Genomic DNA, 25,000 nt, shown 5'->3' with positions numbered 1-25,000 from the left:
GCTTAAGCAATATTAAGTCATTTGTGTTTCATGTTCTTCTTTGTTTGTATGTATGTTAGCAATCAAGAATTTGGGATCGGTAATTTTTTTTTAAATGAAGTCTCTTATGCTTACCCAGATTGCATTTATTTGATAGATAAATTAATATATAAAAAAAAAACAGTCATGTTGTAAAATATCTATTTATTATAAAATGTAACTGTGATGGAAAGCTGAAAGTATTATTGAGTGGCTGGCACACTACAAATACTTCTAATGAATGTGATCAAAGACGTGAAATATTATTTCAAAGCACGTCCCTGTGAGTAGAACACATGGTATGATTTCTGCTAATAAGCCCACATATATTCAAATCAATTCTGGTGGCCTGGCAACTTCTTCCTGTGCTCCCAATCCAGAATCCAATCCCAAATCATGCACAGGCTATGCTCTTAAAATATTCTAACTTTAATTGCTATGATTTAATTCTCAAAACATTTTGACTTTAGTTTTGAAACATTTTTACTTTATTCTTGAAACATTTTGATTTTATTTTTGTAATTTCGACTTCATTCTCAAAACATTTTGAATTTATTCTTGAAACATTTTGACTTCATTCTTGTAATTTCAACTTTATTCTCGAAATATTAACTTTATTTTTATAATTTCAACTAATTTTCGACTTTATTCTTGTAAGTTTAACTTTATTCTCAAAACATTTTGCCTTTGTTCTCAAAACATTTTGACTTTATTCTCAAAACATTTTGACTTTATTCTCAAAACATTTTGACTTTATTCTTGTAATTTCATAATTTTTCTCAAAATATTTAAACTTTATTCTCAAAACATATTGACTTTATTCTTGTAATTTCATCTTTATTGTCAAAATATTTAAACTTTATTCTCAAAACATTTTGACTTTATTGTTGTAATTTCATCTTTATTCTCAAAACATTTCAACATTATTCTTGTAATTTCGACTTTATTCTTAAAACTTTTCAACTTAATTCTTGTAATTTTAACTTAATTCTTGAAACATTTTGAATCTGTTCTCATAATTTCGACTTTATTCTCAAAATTTTATGATTTTTATGAATTTTAAATCTTGTAATCTTAGATTTTTTTTTTTTTTTTTTACATAACACTTATATATGACCCTGGACCACAAAACCATTCATAAGGGTCTTTTTTTTTTTTTTTGAGATTTATACATCAACTGAAAGCTGAATAAATAAGCTTTCAATTGATGTATGGTTTGTTAGGATGGGACAACATCTTAAAATCTGGAATCTTAGGGTACAAAAAATCTAAATATTGAGAAAATCAGCTTTAAAGTTGTCTAAATGAAGTTCTTAGCAATGTATATTATTAATAAAAAAATAAGTTTAGATAATATGGTAGAAAATGTAATTTTTTTTGGGCATAAATGCAAAATCTATATTTTTGACCCATACAATGTATTGTTGGCAATTTCTATACCTATATACCAATGTTACTGATGACTGGTTTTGTGGTCCAGGGTCACATATTACATATATTAAAATAAGGGGCATAACAGGTGCCCTTTCAAATGCTTAAAATAACTTATTGGGGTTTGAATAAAAATAATTTTACCCACAAAATGACAAATTTTTTACCAACATCCAAGTCCAACCCGCCACAAAAACCTAAAAGAGTTACAGAAGTATTACAAGCATCCCGCGTCTCCTCTATTTCAGTATATTGAGGCATCAGTGTCAGCCATTGGTCACAGATCCAGGCATGTGCTTGTCCCCAGGTAAACTGTATTTTTTCTCTGATCTCACAGATGGTGCTGGTTTCCCTAGCTGCCGTGTACTCAGTCAAGCCAATAACATCCAGACGCTATAGGTGAGTTGTGAGTTGTGGGCCTTTGGGCTAGTTAGACGGTAGAGCGCCCCAGCACATGTGGCTTTGTGTTTAGAAGACTAAAAGGCAGCAGTGCCACTTCTTATTGCTCTGAATTTCCCCTCTGGCCATTCTAACAATAGAGAAGTACCACCAGCCGCCTGTGCAAAAACAGCAATTACGACATTGGGCATGAGCCCAGAACATAAGCCCTGTGGACAGAGTTCAAGAATGGACCCAGCTGTACAAGAACAAAACAATCTGGGTTTGTTGCTACATTCGACGCACTGCATGTCTGGGCACGACCTTTAAATAGAAAGTCTATTCAGGCAAAGATTTTTAATTAGCTTTATAAATGGAATGAGTGGACAGTCCCATATCATGCAGATGGAAGGTGGACGTATCACTTACCGTCACTGTTGACGCACTGTACTTGTGGGTCCTGGGTTCCAGGTCCACATTCTTTGTCATTGTCAGGCACACACTCCTCCAGCTTCACCAGCAGCCATTCATAGCAACTGGGCTCCTCACAGGGGATTGCCTCCGTCAGGTGAGGGCAATTTCCTGTGCCACCTGTGGGATCGTTCATGATTTTTCTTTTCCTCAGTTTGAAACCTGTCGAAGAACACAGATAAGAGGCAAAGTCATTCGGCTGAGTTGATTGGTGGGAGTAAATATGAATCATAAAACAACAAGCTCTCACATTCACATCATTTTAAATAAGCTATATCATGCAATTACAGGTGATTATACAAAATAACCAAAAAACCTTCAACTAAAATAAAGGTAAAATAAAATAGGAATATTAGATGAAAAATATTTTATGATGAAAATTAGACATGTTGCATTGGCAACTAATAAATAAAATAAGTAATATAATATAATATAATAATTTGAAGTAGTAGTTGTAGTTGAAGTACTAAAATTACAAAATCAAAAAATAAAGCTTAATATAAATATTTAATAATAATAATAATAATAATAATAATAATAAATTATTATTTACCAAAGTATGCAAGAAAATGATTAAAATGGAAATAACGGGATTAAAAAAAAGAGTAATGATAAATTGTTTATTGTACTATAACATTTTAGAAAAATAAATGTAGGTAATAACAACAACAACAACATTATTATTTATTGAAAATATGTTATTATTTAATGTGGAAAATATTATTGTTATTGTTATTATTATTTAACAACAACAACAACAACAACAACAATAATAATAATAATTTCCACATTAAATAGTACTAGTAAATAGTACTATAAAAACATTTTAGGAAAATAAATGTAGGACATATAATAATATTAATAATAATGTATGTACTATAACAACATTTTAGGAAAATAAATGTAGCAAATATAATAATAATTATAATTAATAATAATAATAATAATAATGATGATGATGATGATGATGATATATTTTCTACATTTCTTTTCATTAATAATAATAATAATATTAATAATAATAATCATCATCATGATGATGACAAAAGTATGCAAAAAAATGACTAAAACATAATAAAATAAAAATTGTATATAAAAAAATACTATAATAGTATTTAATAATACACTAAAAAATTATATTATATATAATAATTAATGTACTATAAATAGTAATAAACTATCTTGTACTAAATCAACATTTTTGAAAATAAGTGTAGGAAATATAATATAATAATAATAATTATAACAATAATAATAAAAATTATATTTTGAACATTTATTTTAATAATAATAATAAAAACTTATGCAAGTATGCAAGAAAATGACTAAAACTAAAATGAAAACGGAAAAGATAAAAAACTAAATATAAAAAAAAATACTATAATGGTATATATAATATATAAAATAATATATAAAAATGTATGTACTATAAAAAGTAATAAACTATTTTTGTACTATAACATTTTAGAAAAATAAGTAGGAAATATAATAATAATAATTATTATATATATATATATATATATATATATAGATTAATAGATTATAGGCATAGATTAATTTTTTTAATCTAGATTAATCTAGATTAAATCTTGGAATTAATCTAGATTAATCTAGATTAAAATGGCTAATTTGAATTCTGCTGAAGGCATTCAGAATATGTGTGCTACACAAATAATGACTTAAAGTCTTTGAGAATGGATCATAAAGCTCATAAAGCTGTTCTATGATAATTTGTTGATGAAAATAAATTATGTTAAATTAGATGTACTTGTGTTTACTAACTAACTAACAATGAAATTATTTTTTCTCCCTATTAGATTGTGTTTTTTTTAACGTCAACACCTACCCAGCCCATTACATGTTACACCGTACTTTTATTTTGACAGGTTGCCGTGAAGTTTCTGTGTCATACAGTATGATATGATGCTAGTTTTCTCAAATGAAACGGTAAAAGTGACACTCACAGCAGTTTGGGAGATTGAGTTTATCTGTTCATGTGAGATGAAAATGGCAAAAATTACCGGGAGCGTCACGTGTGTTTCAGTATGCGTGTAGTAAAAGCTCGTCTCCGCAATGCATACATACAGCTAGGCAAACGGAACATATCGGATTCATATTAAAACGGTCTTTTTGCATTTCAGTTTTCACATACACTAGTCCATATCGCGATTTGAATTAAGTGACTGACCAACATTTGATTTATGAATCCAAAAAACGACGAATTTACGTGGCATTTCGCTATAGTAGATTCGGTTTTTATGAATGGAGGACGACGCGATCCCGTCTGTGTTTTGGTGGAGGAGACTTAAACGCGCGACCATATTCTACAGTCTTCGGTATACATCCGCGTTAAACTATCAAGGTGAAAGTCATCATAGCTTGCGTAGTTTAGACCCAGCTCCCAACCCAAATTTGAGAATAGATTAACGGCGATATTTTTTTTATCGCGCGATAAGAGTTTCACGTTAACGCAGCACGTTAACGCCGGTAACGGCCCACCACTAATATATATATATAATATTTTAATATATTTTTAAAATGGAAAAGATAAAAAAGGGAATATAATAATAACAATAATACATTTTTATAATACAATAATACATATTTTAATAACATATTTTAATAACAATAATATACACATATTTCACAATAAATAAAATAATCACTACCCTTTACTAATTTTAATTAGTCACAAATTGTATTTAATTATTCGGTACAATTCGTTTTTTTTTTTTTTTTTTTTTGGAATCATTATTCATCCTTTTCCAAATAAAGCAGTTTTTACACTGACCCAACGCTTGCCAGTGTTTGAACTAATCAACTAGTCGGTGCAATTCCTTGCGTTAGCCCTCTAAACTGTCACAGTGTGTCATTGCACAATCACTGTAATATTACATTAAACATATCGGTCCATTAAGCATGCAAGATGACAGAAATTACTGGAGCAGCTCATCATAATGAATAGTATTATTCCTCCCTCATTATGCTTGCCTTTCACCAAAAGGACTAATGCATTCAGCAATCCATTAATACAGAAGAGGTTTTGACACCAGGGGTATTCCCATTCAAGGGCAGGAGAAGGGCTCCAGAGGAATAAAACTGGGTGGACTGGACTCATGACCAACACAAGGTCACCTACAGGTACCCTGCCATCACCCTCCCCTCTCTAGTCCCTGGCCTCTGGTTTAATCCACATTGCTGTCTGGGGCCGATAAGGTAATATGGGAGAGGGGGGCCTTTAAGAGTTAGTTGGAGATGCCAGCGTTGTCCCTTTTTCCGATTACTTCTGTCCTGCGCTCTCCTTCTGGCTTTATTTAATCAGAAGGTCAGCGTAGAGCTCATTGTGGGTGTGTAAGGGGATTGTATCACGTCCTGTCAGTCAGCCTGGAGGTGTCTGATGGCATATGCTGCATCTGTGTCTCTTTATCAGACAAAAGCACGAGGGTTTCATATGAGCTTCTGTTAATCAAAAACAGACAAAAGACACAGCCGGACAAAAGTCTCATCAGGATCTCTTGGGTCATCACGTCTAAGGTGTATGCTGACATGTTATTGGGGCCTCAGGTTGAGATGTCACAGCTAATTTGTGCTTTACCGCCCATCAAGCTTATTTTTGTGTCTTATTCAGGCTATAATAAAGATTACCAATATATATTACAGCCTCGTTGTCAGAATAACAGTTTATATCTACATTCATCACTTGTAGAAGAAAAGACAGCACTGGATTTGATTGTTACGCAAGATCAAATCAGGGTTGTGAGGCATTAGGAACTGAGTTTGGGTAAAAAGAAGAATTCTGGTGAAATTTAATTTCAGAATGTGTTTTCAGGAACATGCAATGCTTCAAAATATCTAAATTAATATATTTAAAATATTGTTAAATTATATATTTGACTTTATTTTAGGGGTGCAAGTAACAGAAAATATATAAAGTCATATACTTGAATACATATTTTGCAACTTAAAATATGCAATTTTAAATCTGAATATATAGTGATAAAACTAAATTAAACCATTATAATATCATATAATAAAAATATATAAAATTATGTACTATTTTCCAGTTTGGTCTCCCATTAAAACCAACTAAATAACTGACTAAATGTTCAATCATCCATGCAATATATTTTTATAAAAAAAAAATAATAATAATAATAATAATATTGTATTAATTTATATACTATATATAATATATTACATACACTTTTTCAGAAACATTCAATCTTTCAAAATATCTAAAAATACCTGACATATTTTGGGAGCATATAGGGGAGCAGAAAACATAAACAGGTAACAGGAAATATATATATATATTTTTTTCAGATTCCATTTATGTTATTTTAATTTTCTGGATTCCTGTTTCTTTTCTAGATTCTGTTTTAATAGTGAAATTATTTTTTTTTTTCATCAAAAAAGATTGATTTATTGGTTGATTAATTAATTGAAATCATGAAACATGCTCAAATACATATATTAACATATTAAAATATGCACTATGAAATCTGAATATATAGTAATAAAACTACATTAAACTGTTATAATGTCAGATAATACAAATAAAATACATATTTATAATAAAAAATTATATAATATTTTCCTGTTTGGTCCCCCATTAAAGCTAACTAACTAACTAACTGATTAACTAAATATTTAATCATCATACAATATATTTTATATAATACAATAAAATAATATTGTATTATTTTACATACTATATATATTATATAATATTTTTTCCCCCTCCAGAAATATTCAATATTTAGAATTATCTAAATTAAAATACCTGAAATATTGTTCAATTATAAATTTACTTCATTTTATAGTGGAACAGGAAACATAAACAGGTAACAGGAAATATGAAGTCATACACTTGAATACATATAAGTAAATATTAAAATATGCATTATTAAAAATGAATATATAGTCATAAAACTAAATTCAACCGTTATATCATCATATAATACAAATAAAAATAAATATTTATAATCACAAAAATTCTATAATATTTTCCTACTTGGACCCCAATTTAAATAAAAATAATAATAATAATAAAATGAATAAATAAATAAATAAATATTAATCTATCATACAATATATTTTTATATAATACAATAAAATAATATTGTATTATTTTACATACTATATATCATAAAATATATACACTTTTTTTTTTTTAGAAACATTCAATATTTAAAAATATCTAAATTTAAATACCAGAAATATAGTTAGATCACACATTTTACTTTATTTTATAGGGGAACAGGAAACATAAAGTCATACATTTGAATACTAATATTTACATATTAAAATATGCTATATTAAATCTGAATATGTGGTAATAAAACTAAATTAAACTGTTATAATATCATATAATAAAAATATAAATACATATTTATAATATTTTTGATAAAAATCTATACTATTTTCCTGTTTGGTCCCCCATTAAAACAAACTAATTAATGAAATAACTAAATGAATAATTAATCATCATGCAATCTATTTTTACATAATACAATAAAATAAAATTGTATTTTTTCCCAACTCTGCATCAATACAGATTTGATATCGTTGACCCTAAAGCTAATAATCACTGATGTGTTTTCTTAATGTAACAAGCACTGATGCTATATCAACATGTTGTTTTATTCTGTCCTTGTGTGGCAGATACTATTATGTTAAAAGAAGAAAAAAAAAAACTTCACTCCTTTCGCCACATCTCCCTGAATAATGAGAGCCCACATACTGTACATACACAAGTGCTGAGACCTGCCATTACAGCTATATGGCATGAAATGTGATCCGTGGGTGTTTGAAAAAAGAACGAGTGGAACACGGATTCACAGAGAATCCATCATTAAGATGCATGCTGGAGAATTTCCTCCCATCCTATCCTTTTGAGTCGCTTCATTAGGGAAGAGTCAATATGCATTAGTCATGGCACGGGTCGCTGTCCCAGCCATAATTAACGAGAAAAGCAGCCAGCGTGCCAGCACCTTTGATACACTATACCAACTGTCAGCAGCATTCGGTAAACCACCATCCTGTGAATCTAGCAGATTCCGTTCCTTCCAGAGACCATCTGAAGCTTGTGTTTGTCTCTTTGAAGCCTCCTAACCCTTGATTGGTCTTTTGTCTATTTCGTGACATGTTTTATTTTTTTCTGTGGGTGTCTTTTGTTTGTTGTTCCCTCTACAATGCTCCTGTTCATAAACCTTTGAGAAAATGAATCTTCTGCCCCAGTAGGCGCTGATAAGTTTATGGCCCAGATGCTGATGGTGCAGATAGAGGTGAGAGGTGGGGCGGTGTGAGTTATGTGTTGAAAGGCTTCCCGTACACAATTCATGTGATTTACAATGAAAGAGGACGTTTTATTGATCCGCTCTGTTTTAGCGAGATGGGTGAAACGACCGCTCACCAAACACAACTGTAAAAGACGAACTGGTCATATGTGGTTCAAGCTTACCTTTCTTTGTGGACTGATCCTGGCAGTTTTCAAAAGTGCAGGGCCCCCATGCGCTCCAGGAAGACACCTCACACTCCACGGGACAGGGAATATGGCAGAGCTGGGTGGTGTTAGGAGAAACGCCCAAACACAGGTCACTGTTTACTGGCCGCATGGCTGAGGAGAAACAGACACACATTGTTAGACGCTATATAAAAATTTATATCACGACAACTCTTTGAGGGTTTAGCATTGTAATGAACATGATAATGTTAATGTGTTTTGGTCTTGCAGCAGAGCAAGTACCAAGATTTGCTACTGCCAGTACATCCACAACATGCTGCTGTGAACATGTAAAAATACTTCTGTTGCACATATAACATACAGTGCCTTGCGAAATTATTCATACCCCTTCATTTTTTTCACATTTTGTTATGTTGCTGCTTTATGTTAAACTACTTTAAATTACTTTTTTCCCACATCAATCTACACTCCCAACTCCATAATGGCAAATAGCAAAAAATAGGTTTTTAACATTTGTGCAAATTTATTAAAAAAAATAAAAAACTGAAAAGATCCTGTTGCATAAGTATTCATACCCTTTTCTGGGATGCTCGAAATTTAGCTCAGGAGCATTCATATTGCTTCTAGATGGCTTCGAGTGGAGTTAAAATGTGTCTTATTTTTAATAAATTTGTAAAATTTGCAAATCTGGTTTTTGCTTTGTCATTATTATGGTATATGGAGTATAAAATTTACAAATTTATACACTGAAATAAGTACATTGCATAAGTATTCATACCCTTAACTCAGTACATAGTTGAAGCACCTTTAGAGCCTCAAGTCTTTTTGGGTATGATGTGACAAGCTTTGCACATCTGCATTTGGCAATTATCTGCCATTCTTTGCCTCACCTTTTCACCTCTAAAGCTCTGTCAGCTTGGATGGGGGCTGGCAGACATTTTCTACAGTCCTAGTTGTTCCAATCATTTTCCATTATGGATAATGCTTCTGTGAACCTTCAATGCAGCAGATTTTTTTCTGAACTCTTCCCTAGATCAATGCCTTAACGCAAGTCTGTCACTGAGCTCTACAGGCAGTTATCTTGACCTCAGGACTTGGTTTTTGCTCTGACATGCATTTTCAGCTGTTAGACCTTTTCTGAGAGGTGTGTGCCTTTCTAAATCATACTCATTCAAATGAATTTGCCACAGTTTAACTCCACTCGAAGTGTAGTAACATCTAGAAGCAATATGAATGCTCCTGAGCTAAATTTCGAGTGTCCCAGAAAAGGGTATGAATACTTATGCAACGGGATCTTTTTAGTTTTTTATTATTAATAAATTTGCACAGATGTTAAAAAACAATTTTTTGCTTTGCCATTATGGAGTAGGGAGTGTAGATTGATGTGGGGAAAAAAAGTAATTTAAAGTAGTTTAACATAAGGCAGCAACACAACAAAATGTGAAAAAAAATGAATGGGTATGAATAATTTCGCAAGGCACTGTATATGAAATAACCCACATATAGCATACATGAATCACCCCATAGCAGATCTACAGTATACAGGTGGAGCTGGGGAAGGTGGAAGATTTCTGAAGCATGCTGCAACTGCTACAGCAAGCAGAGCTGAGTATTTAAATGCTGAGCAGCAAGCTCATTGGCTGCTGATACAAAGGAACCAATCATCTGTGCCATGTGATAATAATGTCATTATGTATCATATGTATAAAATACAGTTAATTCACACATAACAACAAGTCCAAAACTATTTCAGATAATTTTACAATATTTTATAATAATTACAAATTTTTTTAAATTTTGTGACTCTTACCATCACCATTTTTAAATATAATTAAACGATCCATTGATTATTTAGAAATCATTCTAATCTGGTGATTTAGTGCTCAAGAAACAATTTCTTCTTCTTATCAACAATTATCAATATCTTTTTAACAATTTCTTCAATAATCAACAATTATTAATTTCTTTTTTCCCCAAGGTTTACAGAAATTATATTTTATAATATTATAAATGTCTTTAATCTCACTTAAAAGTATGAATTTCTTTTTTTTAAGTATACTGTATATATTAAATTCTATTTTAGTAGGGTTTTTTTTCCTAAAAATTGTAAAAATTGTAAGTGTCATATACTGTTACTGTTACATTCACTTAAGATTAAAAATTTTTTAATAGTTATTATTTTTATTTATTTATTTATTTATTTTTTGGTGATAGTTGTTCATGAGACAGTTGTTCCTTGTTTGTCCTGCTGTTCTTCAGAAAAAATCCTCCAGGTCTCACAAATTCTTTGGTTTTTCAGCATTTTTGTGTATTTGAACCCTTTTCAACAATTATTGTATAATTTTGAGATGCATCTTTTCACATTGAGGACAACTAAGGGACTCACAACTGTTACAGAAGGTTCAAACGCTCACTGATGCTTCAGAAGGAAACAAGATGCATTAAAAGCCGGGGAGTGAAAACTTTTGAATTTGAAGATCAGGGTAAATTTAACTTATTTTGTCTTCTGGGAAACATGCAACTATCTTCTGTAGCTTCTGAAGGGTAGTACTAAATAGAAAAAGTATGATATTTAGGCAAAATAAGGAAAATTAACACAACTTCAGTTTGTTCAATGCTCACAAACTTTTCAACTGGGTAATTCAACTATTATTTTCTTCTGTGGGACTATATGTAAACATCTTTCATGTAAAATATCTTATTCAGGTCAGGACTAAATAAAAAAATAACATGCATTTTGTATGATCCTTCTTATTTTGGTAAAATAGTTAACATTTTACAGAATCTGCAAGGTGTATGAAAACTTTTGACTTGATGTATTTCAACTGGCGTATTACACTTGCAAAGATATGCATTTTGACATACAAGTATGTACTTAATCATTCAAGCCCTTTACAACAGCAAAAATAACTCTCAAACAGGTCATGCATACAGCGTAATTAGTAATTACTCTTTCGCTGCTGATTGTGATTTAACAGCTTAAAATCACTTGTTTTAAACCACAATGCTTAAAAACGCATGCAAACAATACATTTTCATGACCACGTAGCACAGCAATGTCACGTGGTATATTGCCCACCCCTAATAAAAGTATTAAACAACAACAAAAACAACTCTGACATCAAATTGTTGAACGTTAAATAGTGGTATTTCTTATATACATTATGAACAATGTAAAAATTATGGGGGAATTGGTGCAGGAAATAGTGTGAGTTGGACTCAAACGTGTATCGCCCACACGTGTACCAAACAGAACTTAAAAAAGGTAATGCAAACCATTTCAAAACGTTTGAAAACGAGAACATGAAGAGATAAAATGACATGATCAACATCATTCTCATAAACAAGTGCTTCTGATTGCACATGTTTTGCTAGACATCTCCCAAGACCCCTTTTGTCCTTGTTTTCTTTTTATCTATAACCAGCACTCGGTGCAAGTGTGCGTGCAGCTCGGAGCCGTAGGTGACTTTCTGCAAGGTCAGTGCGTGAACAGATCTGCTGCCGATAGCCTTTGACGGATCTTCTCTTCATTCACATGCAAATTGCTTCGTGTCCAAAAGGTGTTCTCTGTGTGCTCTGAGGCATTTCTAAAATCATTCGATTAATACATGTGTTTTGTGTGTGCGTAGATTTTCAGGGTGATCTAAGTGATTGATTGCATGGCCAGAGTCATTAATGATTTATATGAGCTTGTTTAAAACAGAAATTAAAAGGGTTTTTTGGCGAAGTGCTCCTCGGGGACAAACATCCGCTGAAACGCTCAATTTAGCAAACTGAATTTATTTCCGAAAGTGACATGTCAAAAAAAGAAATTAGCTGTCAAATTGACAAAATTGATTTGCAAAAAATGTCAAATTGACTTGCAAATGCAAGTTCCCTTGTCTCCACGCACTCCGTGTTTCTTATTAGGATGCGGTTTTGTGCTGTTGGGGTATTGAGGTGGGCAAAAACCTGTCTGACTTCCTGTCTCAACGGCTCACGTTTGCTGCCCTGTTAACCCAGCCTGATTAATGACCCTCTCCTTGTAGGTTGACCTTGTTCAGGTGGCACAACACTCGCTTGGAGGCCAGATGGTCTGCTGTTTGCCCACCCAGGGTTTCCCCAGCCTAATTATGGCACCAGTATCCCATCAGTCCCTCTGTCCGTCTGACAGCCGCCAACACATTCACCTGCTTGCATCACCATCATCATCAATAACTCGCCCTGCCTGCGGGGTGGTGCTGCATGGATGCTCTGTAACAAAGCCACTGCGTTGAATATCTCATAAAGATCCACGACGGGGTGCAACATTGATTATATTCCGAAGAGCGACACGGCCGAGCCGAAACGAATGAACACTGTTGTTGTGTTCTGCTCTCTGTGGCTGAGATGTGTTAATGGATAAAGATCGCGACAGCAGCTGCTTTCCCCTGTTGTCTAAATGTCTGAAGCCACCCGTGGGGAGAGGAAATCAAGCACAGCTTCCCCAGGCCCAAACAGCAGAGCAGGAAGCCGGATGGGAAGCGGCATTGGCAGAGAGGAAGACAACAAGCTGCTTTTGATATGTAAAATGCTTACTTTGTGTTCAGTGCCATTCTGGCATTCATTACATGGGTTTAGCAATACATAATCCCAAAATGATTAAAAATTTGGAATGCAAACAACGCTTTCATATTCGTGGAAACAATATATTTTACTGATTCTTCACTACTGGCAAAACTGAACACAAAACTTAATTTGCTTCATTTCCACCTCCTTGCATTTCATTTAAAGAGATAGCTCACCCAAAAATGTAAATTCTGCCATTAATTAGTCACCTTCATGAGATTCCAAACCCCTAAGACTTTTGTTCATCCTAAAAACACAAATTAAGATATTTTTGATGAAATCCGAGAGCTTTCTGACCCTGTAGAGACAGCAACGCAACTGGCACGTTCAAGGCCCTCAAGGCAACTCTCGTGAACGCATGTCAAAGACTGACACAGAAAAGAAGAAATTGTTGAATAAAGTCATTATTTTTGTATTATTTGTGCACAAAGAGTACTCTGGTAGCTTCAAAATTTGGCTGAAACACTGATGTCACATGGACTATTTTAACAATGTCCTTACTACCTTTCTGCGCCTTCTGGGGTTGCGCTGCTGTCTATGCAGGGTCAGAAAGCTCTTGGATTTCATCAAAAATATCTTAATTTGTGTTCTGAAGATGAACAAAGGTCTTGCATGTTTGGAATGACATTGAGCGTGAGTGATTAATGACAGAATTTTCATTTTTGGATGAACTATCCCTTTATGTTAATATGAATATATAACATTAAAATGAAATAAAATACAATAAATGTTAACAAAGAGTGACAAGAGCGACACAGCTGTGAAATAAAAAGGTATATTTTTCAAATGAATTTGAAGATCAGGGTAAATTCAACTTATTTTTTTTTTCTGGGAAACATGTTAGTATCTTCTGTAGCTTCTGAAGTTTAACTGTTAAGGACAAACAAGGGACTCATGAACAACTATCACTAAAGAAAAATAACACAGCTGTGAATCATTCAGGCAACAACACAGTATTAAGAATCAAGTGTATGTAAACTTTTGAACGGGGCGATTTTTATAAATTCAACTATTATTTTCTCTTGTGGATTATATGTAAACATCTTTTACTGTATGTGAAATATCTTATTCAGGCCAATAATAAATAAAAACAAGCATTTTTTATGATCTGCAAGGTGTATGTAAACTTTTGACCTCAACTGTAAAAGTGGATATGTTGCTGCTTTACAAAAAGTAATGGCAGGTAAAGTTGTGGGACATGCCTCAAGTATCAAAGTTTCAAATGTACTGGCACAACACACTGTACTGAAATAGCCAGAGTGCAGACAAACATAGTTGTCCAATTTCTACAGAGGATTTAGCTATGATCCCTGGAACTGAATGACCAGATTAAATCTACTTAAAGCACACAGTGTCTGTCCTTGAGTAAACCACCGCTCCTGATGCTCTCATTGTCTGGCATTAATGTATATAAATACCTGTGAATAATTCCAAAGGCCCAGTGGCAAATCACTTGGAAATGTCCAATCATGTGGAGCTCGAAATTAAATCCTCTCAAATCTGTCTGAAACTCCCTGAGGGGAAAAGTGCCTGATTGATTCTTCATTGATTAAACGGAAACCAGGTAAATGGGGGGGAAAAGTAGAGCTGGCAATCAATTAAAAAAATTAACTGAATTGATTACATGATTGTAATCAATCACATATACGGACAATGGTAAAACAAAGAAACCAAAGGAGAATATGCAAAAAAAAAAAAAAAAAGCGCATGAGACAAAGCTAGACAAGGCGTGGAAAAGCTTTAGGGGTGTATGTGTGCTTGTGTGTGTGTGTGTGTGTGTGTGTGTGTGTGTGTGAAATAGGCTGAAAGTGTGTGAAAGTGTGCAGGTGTTCTTGCACTGTTCCTTTTCTTTATCTCACACAGTTCTTCCATCTGTCACTGTGTGACTCGTCAGCGCGCCAGGCCTGTCACCTCCCCCAGCAGTAAGCTGCAGTCAGTGCCATGTGCTTCTCTTAAGGCCACATTACGGATGGGATTCCAGCACTGTCTGGCAAAACTTCCTCGCAGAAAGGAGGGCTGGACACCAAGGTCCTGATTTACCAAGATGTCCAGCTCTGTCTCATGTTTTTTCTTTTCTTTTTGCATACTGTTTTATTTTTCTCTCCTTTGATTTCCTTTGTTTTACCCATCATCCTTCTCCGAAAATATTGTTATATGTGACCCTGGACCACAAAACCAGTCATAAGGTTAAATTTTACAAAACTGAGATATATATACATCATAGCTCAATAAATAAGCTTTCTATTGATGTATGGTTTGTTAGGATAGGACAATATTTGGCCGAGATACATCTATTTGAAAATCTGAAATTTAAGGGTGCAAAAAATCAAAATACTGAGAAAATCACCTTTAAAGTTGTCCAAATTAAGTTCTTAGCAATGCATATTACTAATCAAAAATTACATTTTGATAGGTTTACAGTAGGAATTTTACAAAAAAATCTTCATGGAACATGATCTTTACTTAATTTCCAAATGATTTTTGACATAAAAGAAAAATCAATAATTTTGACCCATACAATGTATTTTTGGCTATTGCTACAAATATACCCCAGCGACTTAAGACTGGTTTTGTGGTTCAGGGTCACATATGTGATTATTTACAATCACACCATTAAAAATACATTTTTAATGTTTCACAAAAAAAAAAAAATATTGACTACACTGCCTATAAAATGCCTATTTTGCTCAACTGAAAGACATAATTCTCAATAGACAACATTTTTTAGATGTCTCATTTTAAAAGGCGAGCTGATTTTTAAATGCTTTGTCTTTCTGTCTGTAGTGTGACCAAGTCATACCAAGCAACGACTGCTTGAGGACAGCTGTGGACATTTGAATAAGTTCCCTGAGAGGTCGGCAGTTCAACTCTCAGAGCAGATGGCAGGGGAGTTTCTGTGTCAGTCCGAGAGTGAGCACAGACCCGGCACCAGCCTCTGTGCATGGCATGAGGCGCTGGCACCTCCCTGTTTCTGTCGCATTACTCCGTAGAGAATTTGTGTTTGGGTGTATGTGCACCTGTGTGTATATCTGTGACGGCATTAGCATTTAAATTCCACAGTAGCTGCCTCATTAATTTGTACAGCTCTGCCTTCTTTATTCCTTAATTTCCCCCTGGTGATCTAATTTCAGCCTTTAAAAAGCAATCCAATTATACATTGGCTTGAGTTGTACCACAGTACAAACATCAACTGATCTTTGTCTAACAGCTCGCAGTGAGCCTGTAAATCCGTACTAAGGCAGAGGTGACCAGAGCCAAAAACAGAAAGGTGGTTTTACCAAATATAACTTAGCATCAAGTATATTAGTCAAACTTTTATGAAATATTATGAGTAGCCGTGCAATATGGCTCTATATTAGCACGACTGTGATTTGGCTGTAGGCATGAGGCCACATGCCAAAATCATCATCACTAACACACAAAGCGTTTCTCAAAACCAAATGAGTATTTAAAACATACTGCCACTGCCAGATGAGCATTTATAATAGCCCGTAGCAGATCTATACAGGTGGAGCTGGGGAGGTGGAGGTTTTCAGAGGAACTCTAAAAGCACGCTGCAAACTGCTCTAGTGAATAACTAGCTATTTAAATGTAAAGCCAAAAGCTCATTGGCTGCGTATGCAACATGAACCAATCAGCTTGTGCAAGTAATTGAACACTGTTTGGTGCAAGTAATTGAACACTGTTTGCATTAAGAACTCATCAGCTTATGCCTAAATCTAAATTTTCATGACAGAACTTGCCATTTGTTAAGCAATTCAGTCAAAAATACAAAGACAGCGCTTTGATACAGCATTAAAAATACATTAAAATATAAAGTTATGAAACTTTGTCCTCAGGCAAAACTGTTTGCTCTGGAACAAATAATATATTAATGAGACCAAAGACTGCCTGTTAGATTTACCCAAAATGAATAACAGCTCATGTTTAATCACTGTAGAGAATCAGAGCCAGCGGCAAATTCCAGAACTGGTCAAGGTAAGGCTGTTCTCGATGGGTTCATGAGAGCTGAATGGACATTGACGCCTGGTGCTTACATCAAAGCAAGTTTTCATTTGCCAGAGATACAACTATTTGAAAATCTGGAATCTGAGTGCAAAAAAACTAAATATTTCAAAGTTGTCCAAATTAAGTTATAAGCCATGCATATTACTAATCAAAAATGTAGTTTTGATTTGACAAAATTTACAATATATCTTCATGGAACTTGATATTTACTTAATATCCTAATGATTTTTGGCATAAAAGAAAAATCGACAATTTTGACCCATACAATGTACTGTTGGCTATTGCTACAAATATACCCATTCTACTTAAGACTGGTTTTGTGGTCCAGGGTCACATATAACGTAAATGATGTCTCTTACTGAAACATGAAGTAGAAAACCCATGAAGGATTTACGTTGTTTAAAAAAAATCCATTGTTTAATACATATTTTGGACTATAGGGGGTGCAATTACTGAAAAAAAAAATCTGAAAATAAAGTACTGATACAAACACCACAGCTACTAAAAGAGCTTAGGTAGTAATGGATATAAGCGTAGACTTAAACCAAATGCTGTAGCATACATTTTTTACCCACAACAACCCTGGATATCGAGTGAAATCTGCACTGAGAAGCTACTTCAGTGGCTGCGGCATCATGACAAGTGTCAGCATCTTTACATCCTGCCAGGATGGCATCTAGCATTTCTTGTCTCTGCTGTTTGTTAGCTCTTTCAGTAGCTGTGGTCTACTAAAAGCCTCAAAGGCATCAGGGCTGAAGTGGACAAACAAACACGTGGGTCTTTAGAAAGTTTTATTCGTCCACAGGTATCTTCCCATTCTATTCTCGTCTTCTCTTGTTGCCCTTCGACTGAAAATTACAACCAAAAGCCTCACAATGTGCCATTGTGTCAGTATTTTATTTACAGAGTTGTGTAAATAAAGCAGTAGCTCACCGAGTGCAACCTTTTAACATCAACTAAATAATGGCGCCCCCCCATAGTTCCCTTTAATGAACTTAAAACAACATTCCGTGACACAAATCTCAACTCATCACACTTACAGTGCCTTGCGAAATTATTCATACCCCTTCATTTTTTACACAGTTTGTTATGTTGCTGCCTTATGTTAAACTACTTTAAATTATTTGTTTTCCCACATCAGTCTACACTCCCTACTCCATAATGGCAAAGCAAAATATAGGTTTTTAACATTTGTGCAAATTTATTAAAAATAAAAAACTGAAAAGATCCCGTTGCATAAGTATTCATGTTCTGGGACACTCAAAATTTAGCTCAGGAGCATTCATATTGCTTCTAGATGTTACTAGACTTCGAGTGGAGTTAAACTGTGGCAAATTCATTTGAATGAGCATGATTTAGAAAGGCACACACCTCTCAGAAAAGGTCTAACAGTTGAAAATGCATGTCAGAGCAAAAACCAAGTTCTGAGGTCAAGATAACTGCCTGTAGAGCTCAGTGACAGACTTGCATTGATCTAGGGAAGAGTTCAGAAAAAAATCTGCTGCATTGAAGGTTCACAGAAGCATTATCCATAATGGAAAATGAATGGAACAACTAGGACTCTAGAAAATGTCTGCCAGCCCCCATCCAAGCTGACACGGTTGAGAGGTGAAAAGGTGAGGCAAAGAATGGCAGATAATTGCCAAATGCAGATGTGCAAAGCTTGTTACATCATACCCAAAAAGACTTGGTGCTTCAACTATGTACTGAGTTAAGGGTATGAATACTTATGCAATGTACTTATTTCAGTGTTTTATTTTTTAATAAATTTGTAAAATTTGCAAATCTGGTTTTTGCTTTGTCACTATTATGGTGTATGGAGTGTAAATTGATGTGGGGGGGAAACTAATTTAAAGCAGTTTAACGTAATGCTGCAACAAAACAAAATGTGACAAAAATGAAGGGGTATGAATACTTTTGCAAGGCACTGTATATAACTGCTCTTTGTTCTCCTTATTTATGTATTTATTTATTCAGGGTCAATTCATCTAAGAATAATAACTATAATCATATCTCAGTAATCACTGAAATGCAATGCCATAATCATATGCTGCCCTACTGTTGATGTCAGCACCAACAGGGAACATTTTTGGAAGTTGGGCTACAATTCAGGGGACTGCGCCATCTTCACAATATGGGTCTTGGCAAGTTTTTTTGAGTTGATTGAACGTGTGGTCGCCTATTACGCATGGATGAACTTGTTTTAATGTTAACACTAGCATAAAAATACATGCACAACAAATGTAAGATGATGTTGACTGCAGTCCCTGTTCGCACTAGGAACAGAACGGTTGCCAAATCCTAATGTTTATCTATTAGATCATCTGGATTCAATTATATTCACTGAATAAAAAGTGTTTGTGTGCTCACATACACTGTGCATGGGACTCGTATCAAGCTCAAATAATTGCTGAGACTGCGACCGGAAATGATTGGTGACAGAGAGCAGAATGGGTTCGGGACATATCATTGAACCAGCAAGCAGAAGGTTAAGACACTGAATTTGATAGGTTTGTTACCGTCTTTGTTCTTGAGGGAGCCGAGGTTAGATGAGGTTTCGGTAGGGGCTTGAACGCAGTAGACCTCCCTGGTTTGAACCCCGCCTCCACAGAGCCCTGTCTGGTTGCTCCGGCGACGGTCCTGTTGGCTGAGGAGCACGTCCACCCTGCAGTCGCTCCACTCTGTGGTTCGCCAATTATACCTGCGGAGACGGAGGAAGGAAGGAAATTTGGTGAACAGACTGTCCTGATGAGTATTTAATGTTCTCTTAATTTATCCTCTGAAGGCTAGAGATTGAGAGACTGAGTGAAGCTTGTGTTTATTTTTTTAGTTTCGTTTTTCACATAAAAATAAACTGCACTTTGGTCTGTCCTTTGGAGTTATAAATACAGATGATTTTAAATAGACTAATCAGAAACCACGTCAGTCAGGATGAGAATCATTGAGTTTAAAGGCTGGACTGCTGCTTTTTGATTTATCATGTTAGCGAAAAACACTAGGGAAACTGCATCAAAAACTGAGCTAGGGATAGAAATGTTGCAGCAAAAATGACACTCGGTGGTAATTATCATATGCATGTTTAATTTGATTTTTCCTGTCCAGAAACATCCTTGTGTTTAAATCGTAGTAAAAGTGTAAAAAACATGCTTTTTTGGCCTATTGATTACTATTTGTCCAACCACAGTTTTACTACAAATACCACGGTTAAACTACGGTTGGTGTAGCCATGTTATGTTATGCTATGTTAAGTCTGAAGTAGGACGGGTATATTTGTAGTAATAGCCAAAAATACATTGTATGGGTCAAAATTGTCGATTTTTATTTTATGCCAAAAATCATTAGGATATTAAGTAAAGATCATGTTCCATTAAGATATTTAGTAAATTTCCTACTATAAATATATCAAAACTTAATATTTGATTAGTAATATTCATTGCTAAGACAACTTTAAAGGCAATTTTCTCAATATTTAAAGGCATTTAAATATTGGCATTGTCAGATTCCAGATTTTTAAATAGCTGTATCTCCGCCAAATATTGTCCTATCCTAACAAACCATACATCAATGGAAAACCATACATTTATTCAGCTTCCAGATGATGTATTAATCTCAATTCTTTTAAAATTGACCCTTATGCCTTACTAATGAAATTATGATACGCATAAATAAGACAACAAAACTTCTAGTTTAGTGTTAACAGTGTGAGCACTGACTGAAAATGAAAGAACCTCCTCTTTACCATTGGCCTTTGATCACCATTTCTTTTCCACATGTGTCTCACTGATCAAAAGCTGGAGGGCATGCTTGGAGGGGAAGTGCTGGTAGTGTGTGTGTGTGTGTGTGTATGCGTGTGCGCATTTGTGTGCTGTGTGTTTAAATGTCCAGTGACCTTCAGTATAACCAATCTGGTTTCCAGCTTTTAGAGGAGTTCAAATAAGAAGAGTAAAAAGAAAAGAGAGCATCTTTTGAAAACATTTCTTGACCATGAGCATGCACTTTAAACTAAGAGGGAAATGGTCCCTTGCTTTGCTTCTGTAGTGTAAATGAAAGAATATGAAACATTTATTTCAGTTTTTGAATACAGCAGGTCCGATTTTTAATGCAATGGAGATTTCCTGCTGACTTTCCATGGTAATGGCTCTCAACCTTTTTCACAGATTCAAAATGAAGTCAATTTGACCTCACAAATGCAGAGCTCCATATTCATGAGCTGTGAGCCAGTGTCAATTTGAGTGTGTTTCTGACAAGACTGCATTCAATATTTTGCTCTGAGGGCCTCACTTTCCATTTATGCACCATACTTGAACTACCGGTAATGTGCAAAATGAGACAGCTTTCTTTTTTAGGATTCTTTTTTTAGGATACTTGAATGAGTAATGCACCGCAGAGCAAATGTTAATGGTTAAGTAGGATAATGCACCATCAGCAAAGCAGTTTCCCAATAAGTATACATATGAAATTTTAATGAATTAAAGCGGCAGTCCGTTGTTTGTGTACAAAATTTGAATCAAAATTGAATCACTACAGTACATCTACAACAAGATTTTTTTTTTCAGACTGGTTTTGGCAGGAACCACTGCAGAGTAGCACAGTACCTGCATGATTAGTCATAGACATAAACAGAGAACAGTAGCTCTGGCTATAATCAAAGTCCCTTTAAGACAAGTCATTTCACTCGGTGGCCATCTTTGAAATGCCTCGCGGGCATGCAAGTGCAGCTTCTCTTTAGGGAAACATCAAATTCTCCAAAACTGTTCACTAAGCTTACACCAATGAAATTTGACAACAACAGTCTCATAAAGCTTGTTTCTTATGTTTAAATACCATTAAAAAAAGCTTGTTTTTGATGCTAGACCAGCCAATACGCATACGTGTTTCTATAGAAACCAGAGCTTCTAACTGCAGCTACAGTGATGTGATGACTTTACTTATCAACGATTGGCTCTTCCATTTAGAAGGCGGGGCTTATTCACCATATTGGGCGTTGCACTTCCTCCCATTCTTAAGTAATTGGAGTGCACAGTCTGTCTATATATATAGTCTTTGCTACAATGTTCTTCCGCAAGATGCATGCAGTTCTGTTTATTAACCACTAGAGCGCCACAAGTTACGGACTGCAGCTTTAAATTAAGTTGATTCAAATTAACAGACTTTACAAACGTTTACAATAGTCTAATCCAGATGTGTTTTTAAGCACCATAATTGTATGTAAGCAAACGTGAATGTGTGAATTAGATGGCAACATTTACAGAGATCAACAATTTAAAAGTTTTGATTCAAACAAAGATATATTAGAGACTTTCAGAAGATGTTAAACCTGATGTGATGTGTTTTAACATACCATATTTAAATCTACGCTTACATGAAAGAAATCAGAGAGCTATATTGAATGGAAACATTTACAGAGAGTAATTATTAAAGGGTCACAAAACCCAAAAACACATTTTTTGAGATGTTAACAGATATATATATGTTGTACACTGCTTAAAACAGTAATACCTGTCACGAAATATATTACAAAGTGGAAACAAAGTGGTAATTTTTACACTTTTTGTGACCAGTTCATGCATCCGGTTCTAAAAGTTACGTACGTGACGTAGACGCTGTTTTTTTTAGCGCTCATTGGCTGCGTGGCTTGTACAGTACCTATTTACGTCATTGGGTTGACGCCCCCTTTTAAGCATTTCTAATGAGCAGTGTAACATTATACATGACAAAGGTCTAATCCAATCTCTGCACCGTGCTTTGCATGAGCATTTGCAGTATGTATGCATTGGACAGTAGCACTTGTGTCACTAGTTTACGTTATAGCTGGCTTGCAGAGTCATGGTTCATGTTTGTGCCTTTCTTCACTGTGACAAAGCAAAAGAGTTGTTTTCGTTTCCCCTCGACGCGACCAGAGCTACAGTTTGGCGGCACGTTGCTGGTTTAAAGAGTCCTACGAAAACACACAGCAAATTTGTCTGTAAGGAACATTTCGTACCGGACAGTTTTTGGAATTGGGGACTCGTAAAAATAGGTTAAAGCTGGCCGCAAAGCCCCAGCAAAAAATATCCATGAATGTGTCGGGGTGGAAAAGTAAGGAGATATTCGAATTATTTTTTAATAAACTAGTATTTGTCGCAAAGACGCAGTTGACGATCCTGACTGGCCATCTGCTCATTGGACGCTCCTTTAAGATGACTCAAACAAAACAAAGCAACAAAGCAACGCAAAATAGATCACAAGCAATAAATAAATAAATAAATAAATAAATAAATATAAACAGAACAAAGCAAAACAAAACAAAGCAGCAAAGAAAAACAAATCAAAATGAAACAAAAAGCAAAACAAAAAAGCAAAGCGTAACAAAAAAATAAACAAAGCATAGCTAAAAACAACAAAACCAAATAAACAAAACTAAGCAAAGCAAAACAACAAAACAAAAAGCAAAGTAAAGCAAAACAAAAAAATAAAAAAATTACAACAAAAAACAAAGCAAAACAAAAAAGGCAAAGCAACAAAACAAAGCAAAGCAAAAAAAAAAAAGTAAAACAAAACAAAGCAAAATAAAACAAAGCAAAATAAAAAACAAAGCAAGACAAACAATAAAACAAAGCAAAGCAAAGCAAAACAAAAAAAAAACTAAATAAAAAACAAAGCAAAGCAAAAATAATCAAAACAAAAATCAAAGCAACAAAAATAAATAAATCAAAACAAAGCAAAGCAAAACAAAAAACAAAACAAAATGCAAAACAAAGCAACAAAACGTGAAGTAAAACAAAGCAACAAAACAAAACAAAAGAGAAAAGCAAAGCAAAAAGCAACAAAACGTGAAGTAAAACAAAGCAACAAAACAAAACAAAAGAGAAAAGCAAAACAAAAAGCAACAAAACGCAAAGTAAAACAAAATAAAGCAACAAAACAAAATAGAAGAGCAAAACAAAGCAAAAAAACTAAACGTAAAGCAAAACAAAAAGCAACAAACAGCAAAACAAAAAAACAAAAGCAAAACAAAGAACACAAGCAAAGCAGTTAAACAAAACAAAACCAACTCTGCACATAAGTTCCATGTGTTGCATTTGAGCTCTTTTTTTTATAGTGAAAATATATTTTGTTAAAACCCGCAATTCGTTTAAATGTTCAAAATAATATGAGCTGTATTTTTATTTTGTAGTTGTATTTTGCATCAATTTATATGTTATGTTTAGCACTGCCATTCTCATACAAAAAAGCTTCAATATACAGTAGTTTTTGTTACTAGTTTGTAGTGTAGCAAAATAGAGTTTCAAAATTGGAGCCATGACCTACATTACAGTTTCACAATAGCTTCTCCAACAACGAATTACATGAAACAACATAAGAGTGTGTAAACGATACAGAATGAACTATCCCTTTAAGAGATTTAACGAGATGCTTAACAGTAGGTGAATATTAAATTTTAATGGTTACAAGCCATTCTTGGCCACCTGAATCTCACTCTGGGGGACGTCTGGTCATAAACCCCTGCTGTAAAGGATTCTCAGTGACAGCCGTGAAAGCACATGTGGGGTTTGGTGAGAGAGCATGGCTGGGCACACACTGGGTCAGCACTACAGGAGCATCATTCACCTCCATCTAATACAGGGGGCACATGCTCTGCTCTGGTGAGATCCAGTGTAG

General features: G+C 34.1%; 1 protein-coding gene across 1 annotated transcript in view; it reads right to left on the bottom strand.

Moving 5' to 3' along the window:
* Window positions 1–25,000, bottom strand: part of thsd7aa (thrombospondin, type I, domain containing 7Aa) — a 143,406-nt gene that overhangs the window by 55,437 nt on the left and 62,969 nt on the right. Inside the window, exons 3-5 of the mRNA XM_073821438.1 lie at window positions 19,879–20,060; window positions 8,762–8,917; window positions 2,257–2,460 (exon numbers count right to left, since the gene is read on the bottom strand). Coding sequence (XP_073677539.1) covers window positions 2,257–2,460; window positions 8,762–8,917; window positions 19,879–20,060 — 542 coding nt within the window. The remainder of the gene's footprint in view (window positions 1–2,256; window positions 2,461–8,761; window positions 8,918–19,878; window positions 20,061–25,000) is intronic.

This window comes from Garra rufa, chromosome 17, assembly GCF_049309525.1.
Source record: "Garra rufa chromosome 17, GarRuf1.0, whole genome shotgun sequence".
NCBI lineage: Eukaryota > Metazoa > Chordata > Actinopteri > Cypriniformes > Cyprinidae > Garra > Garra rufa.
This window is presented reverse-complemented; position numbering and strand designations above follow the sequence as displayed.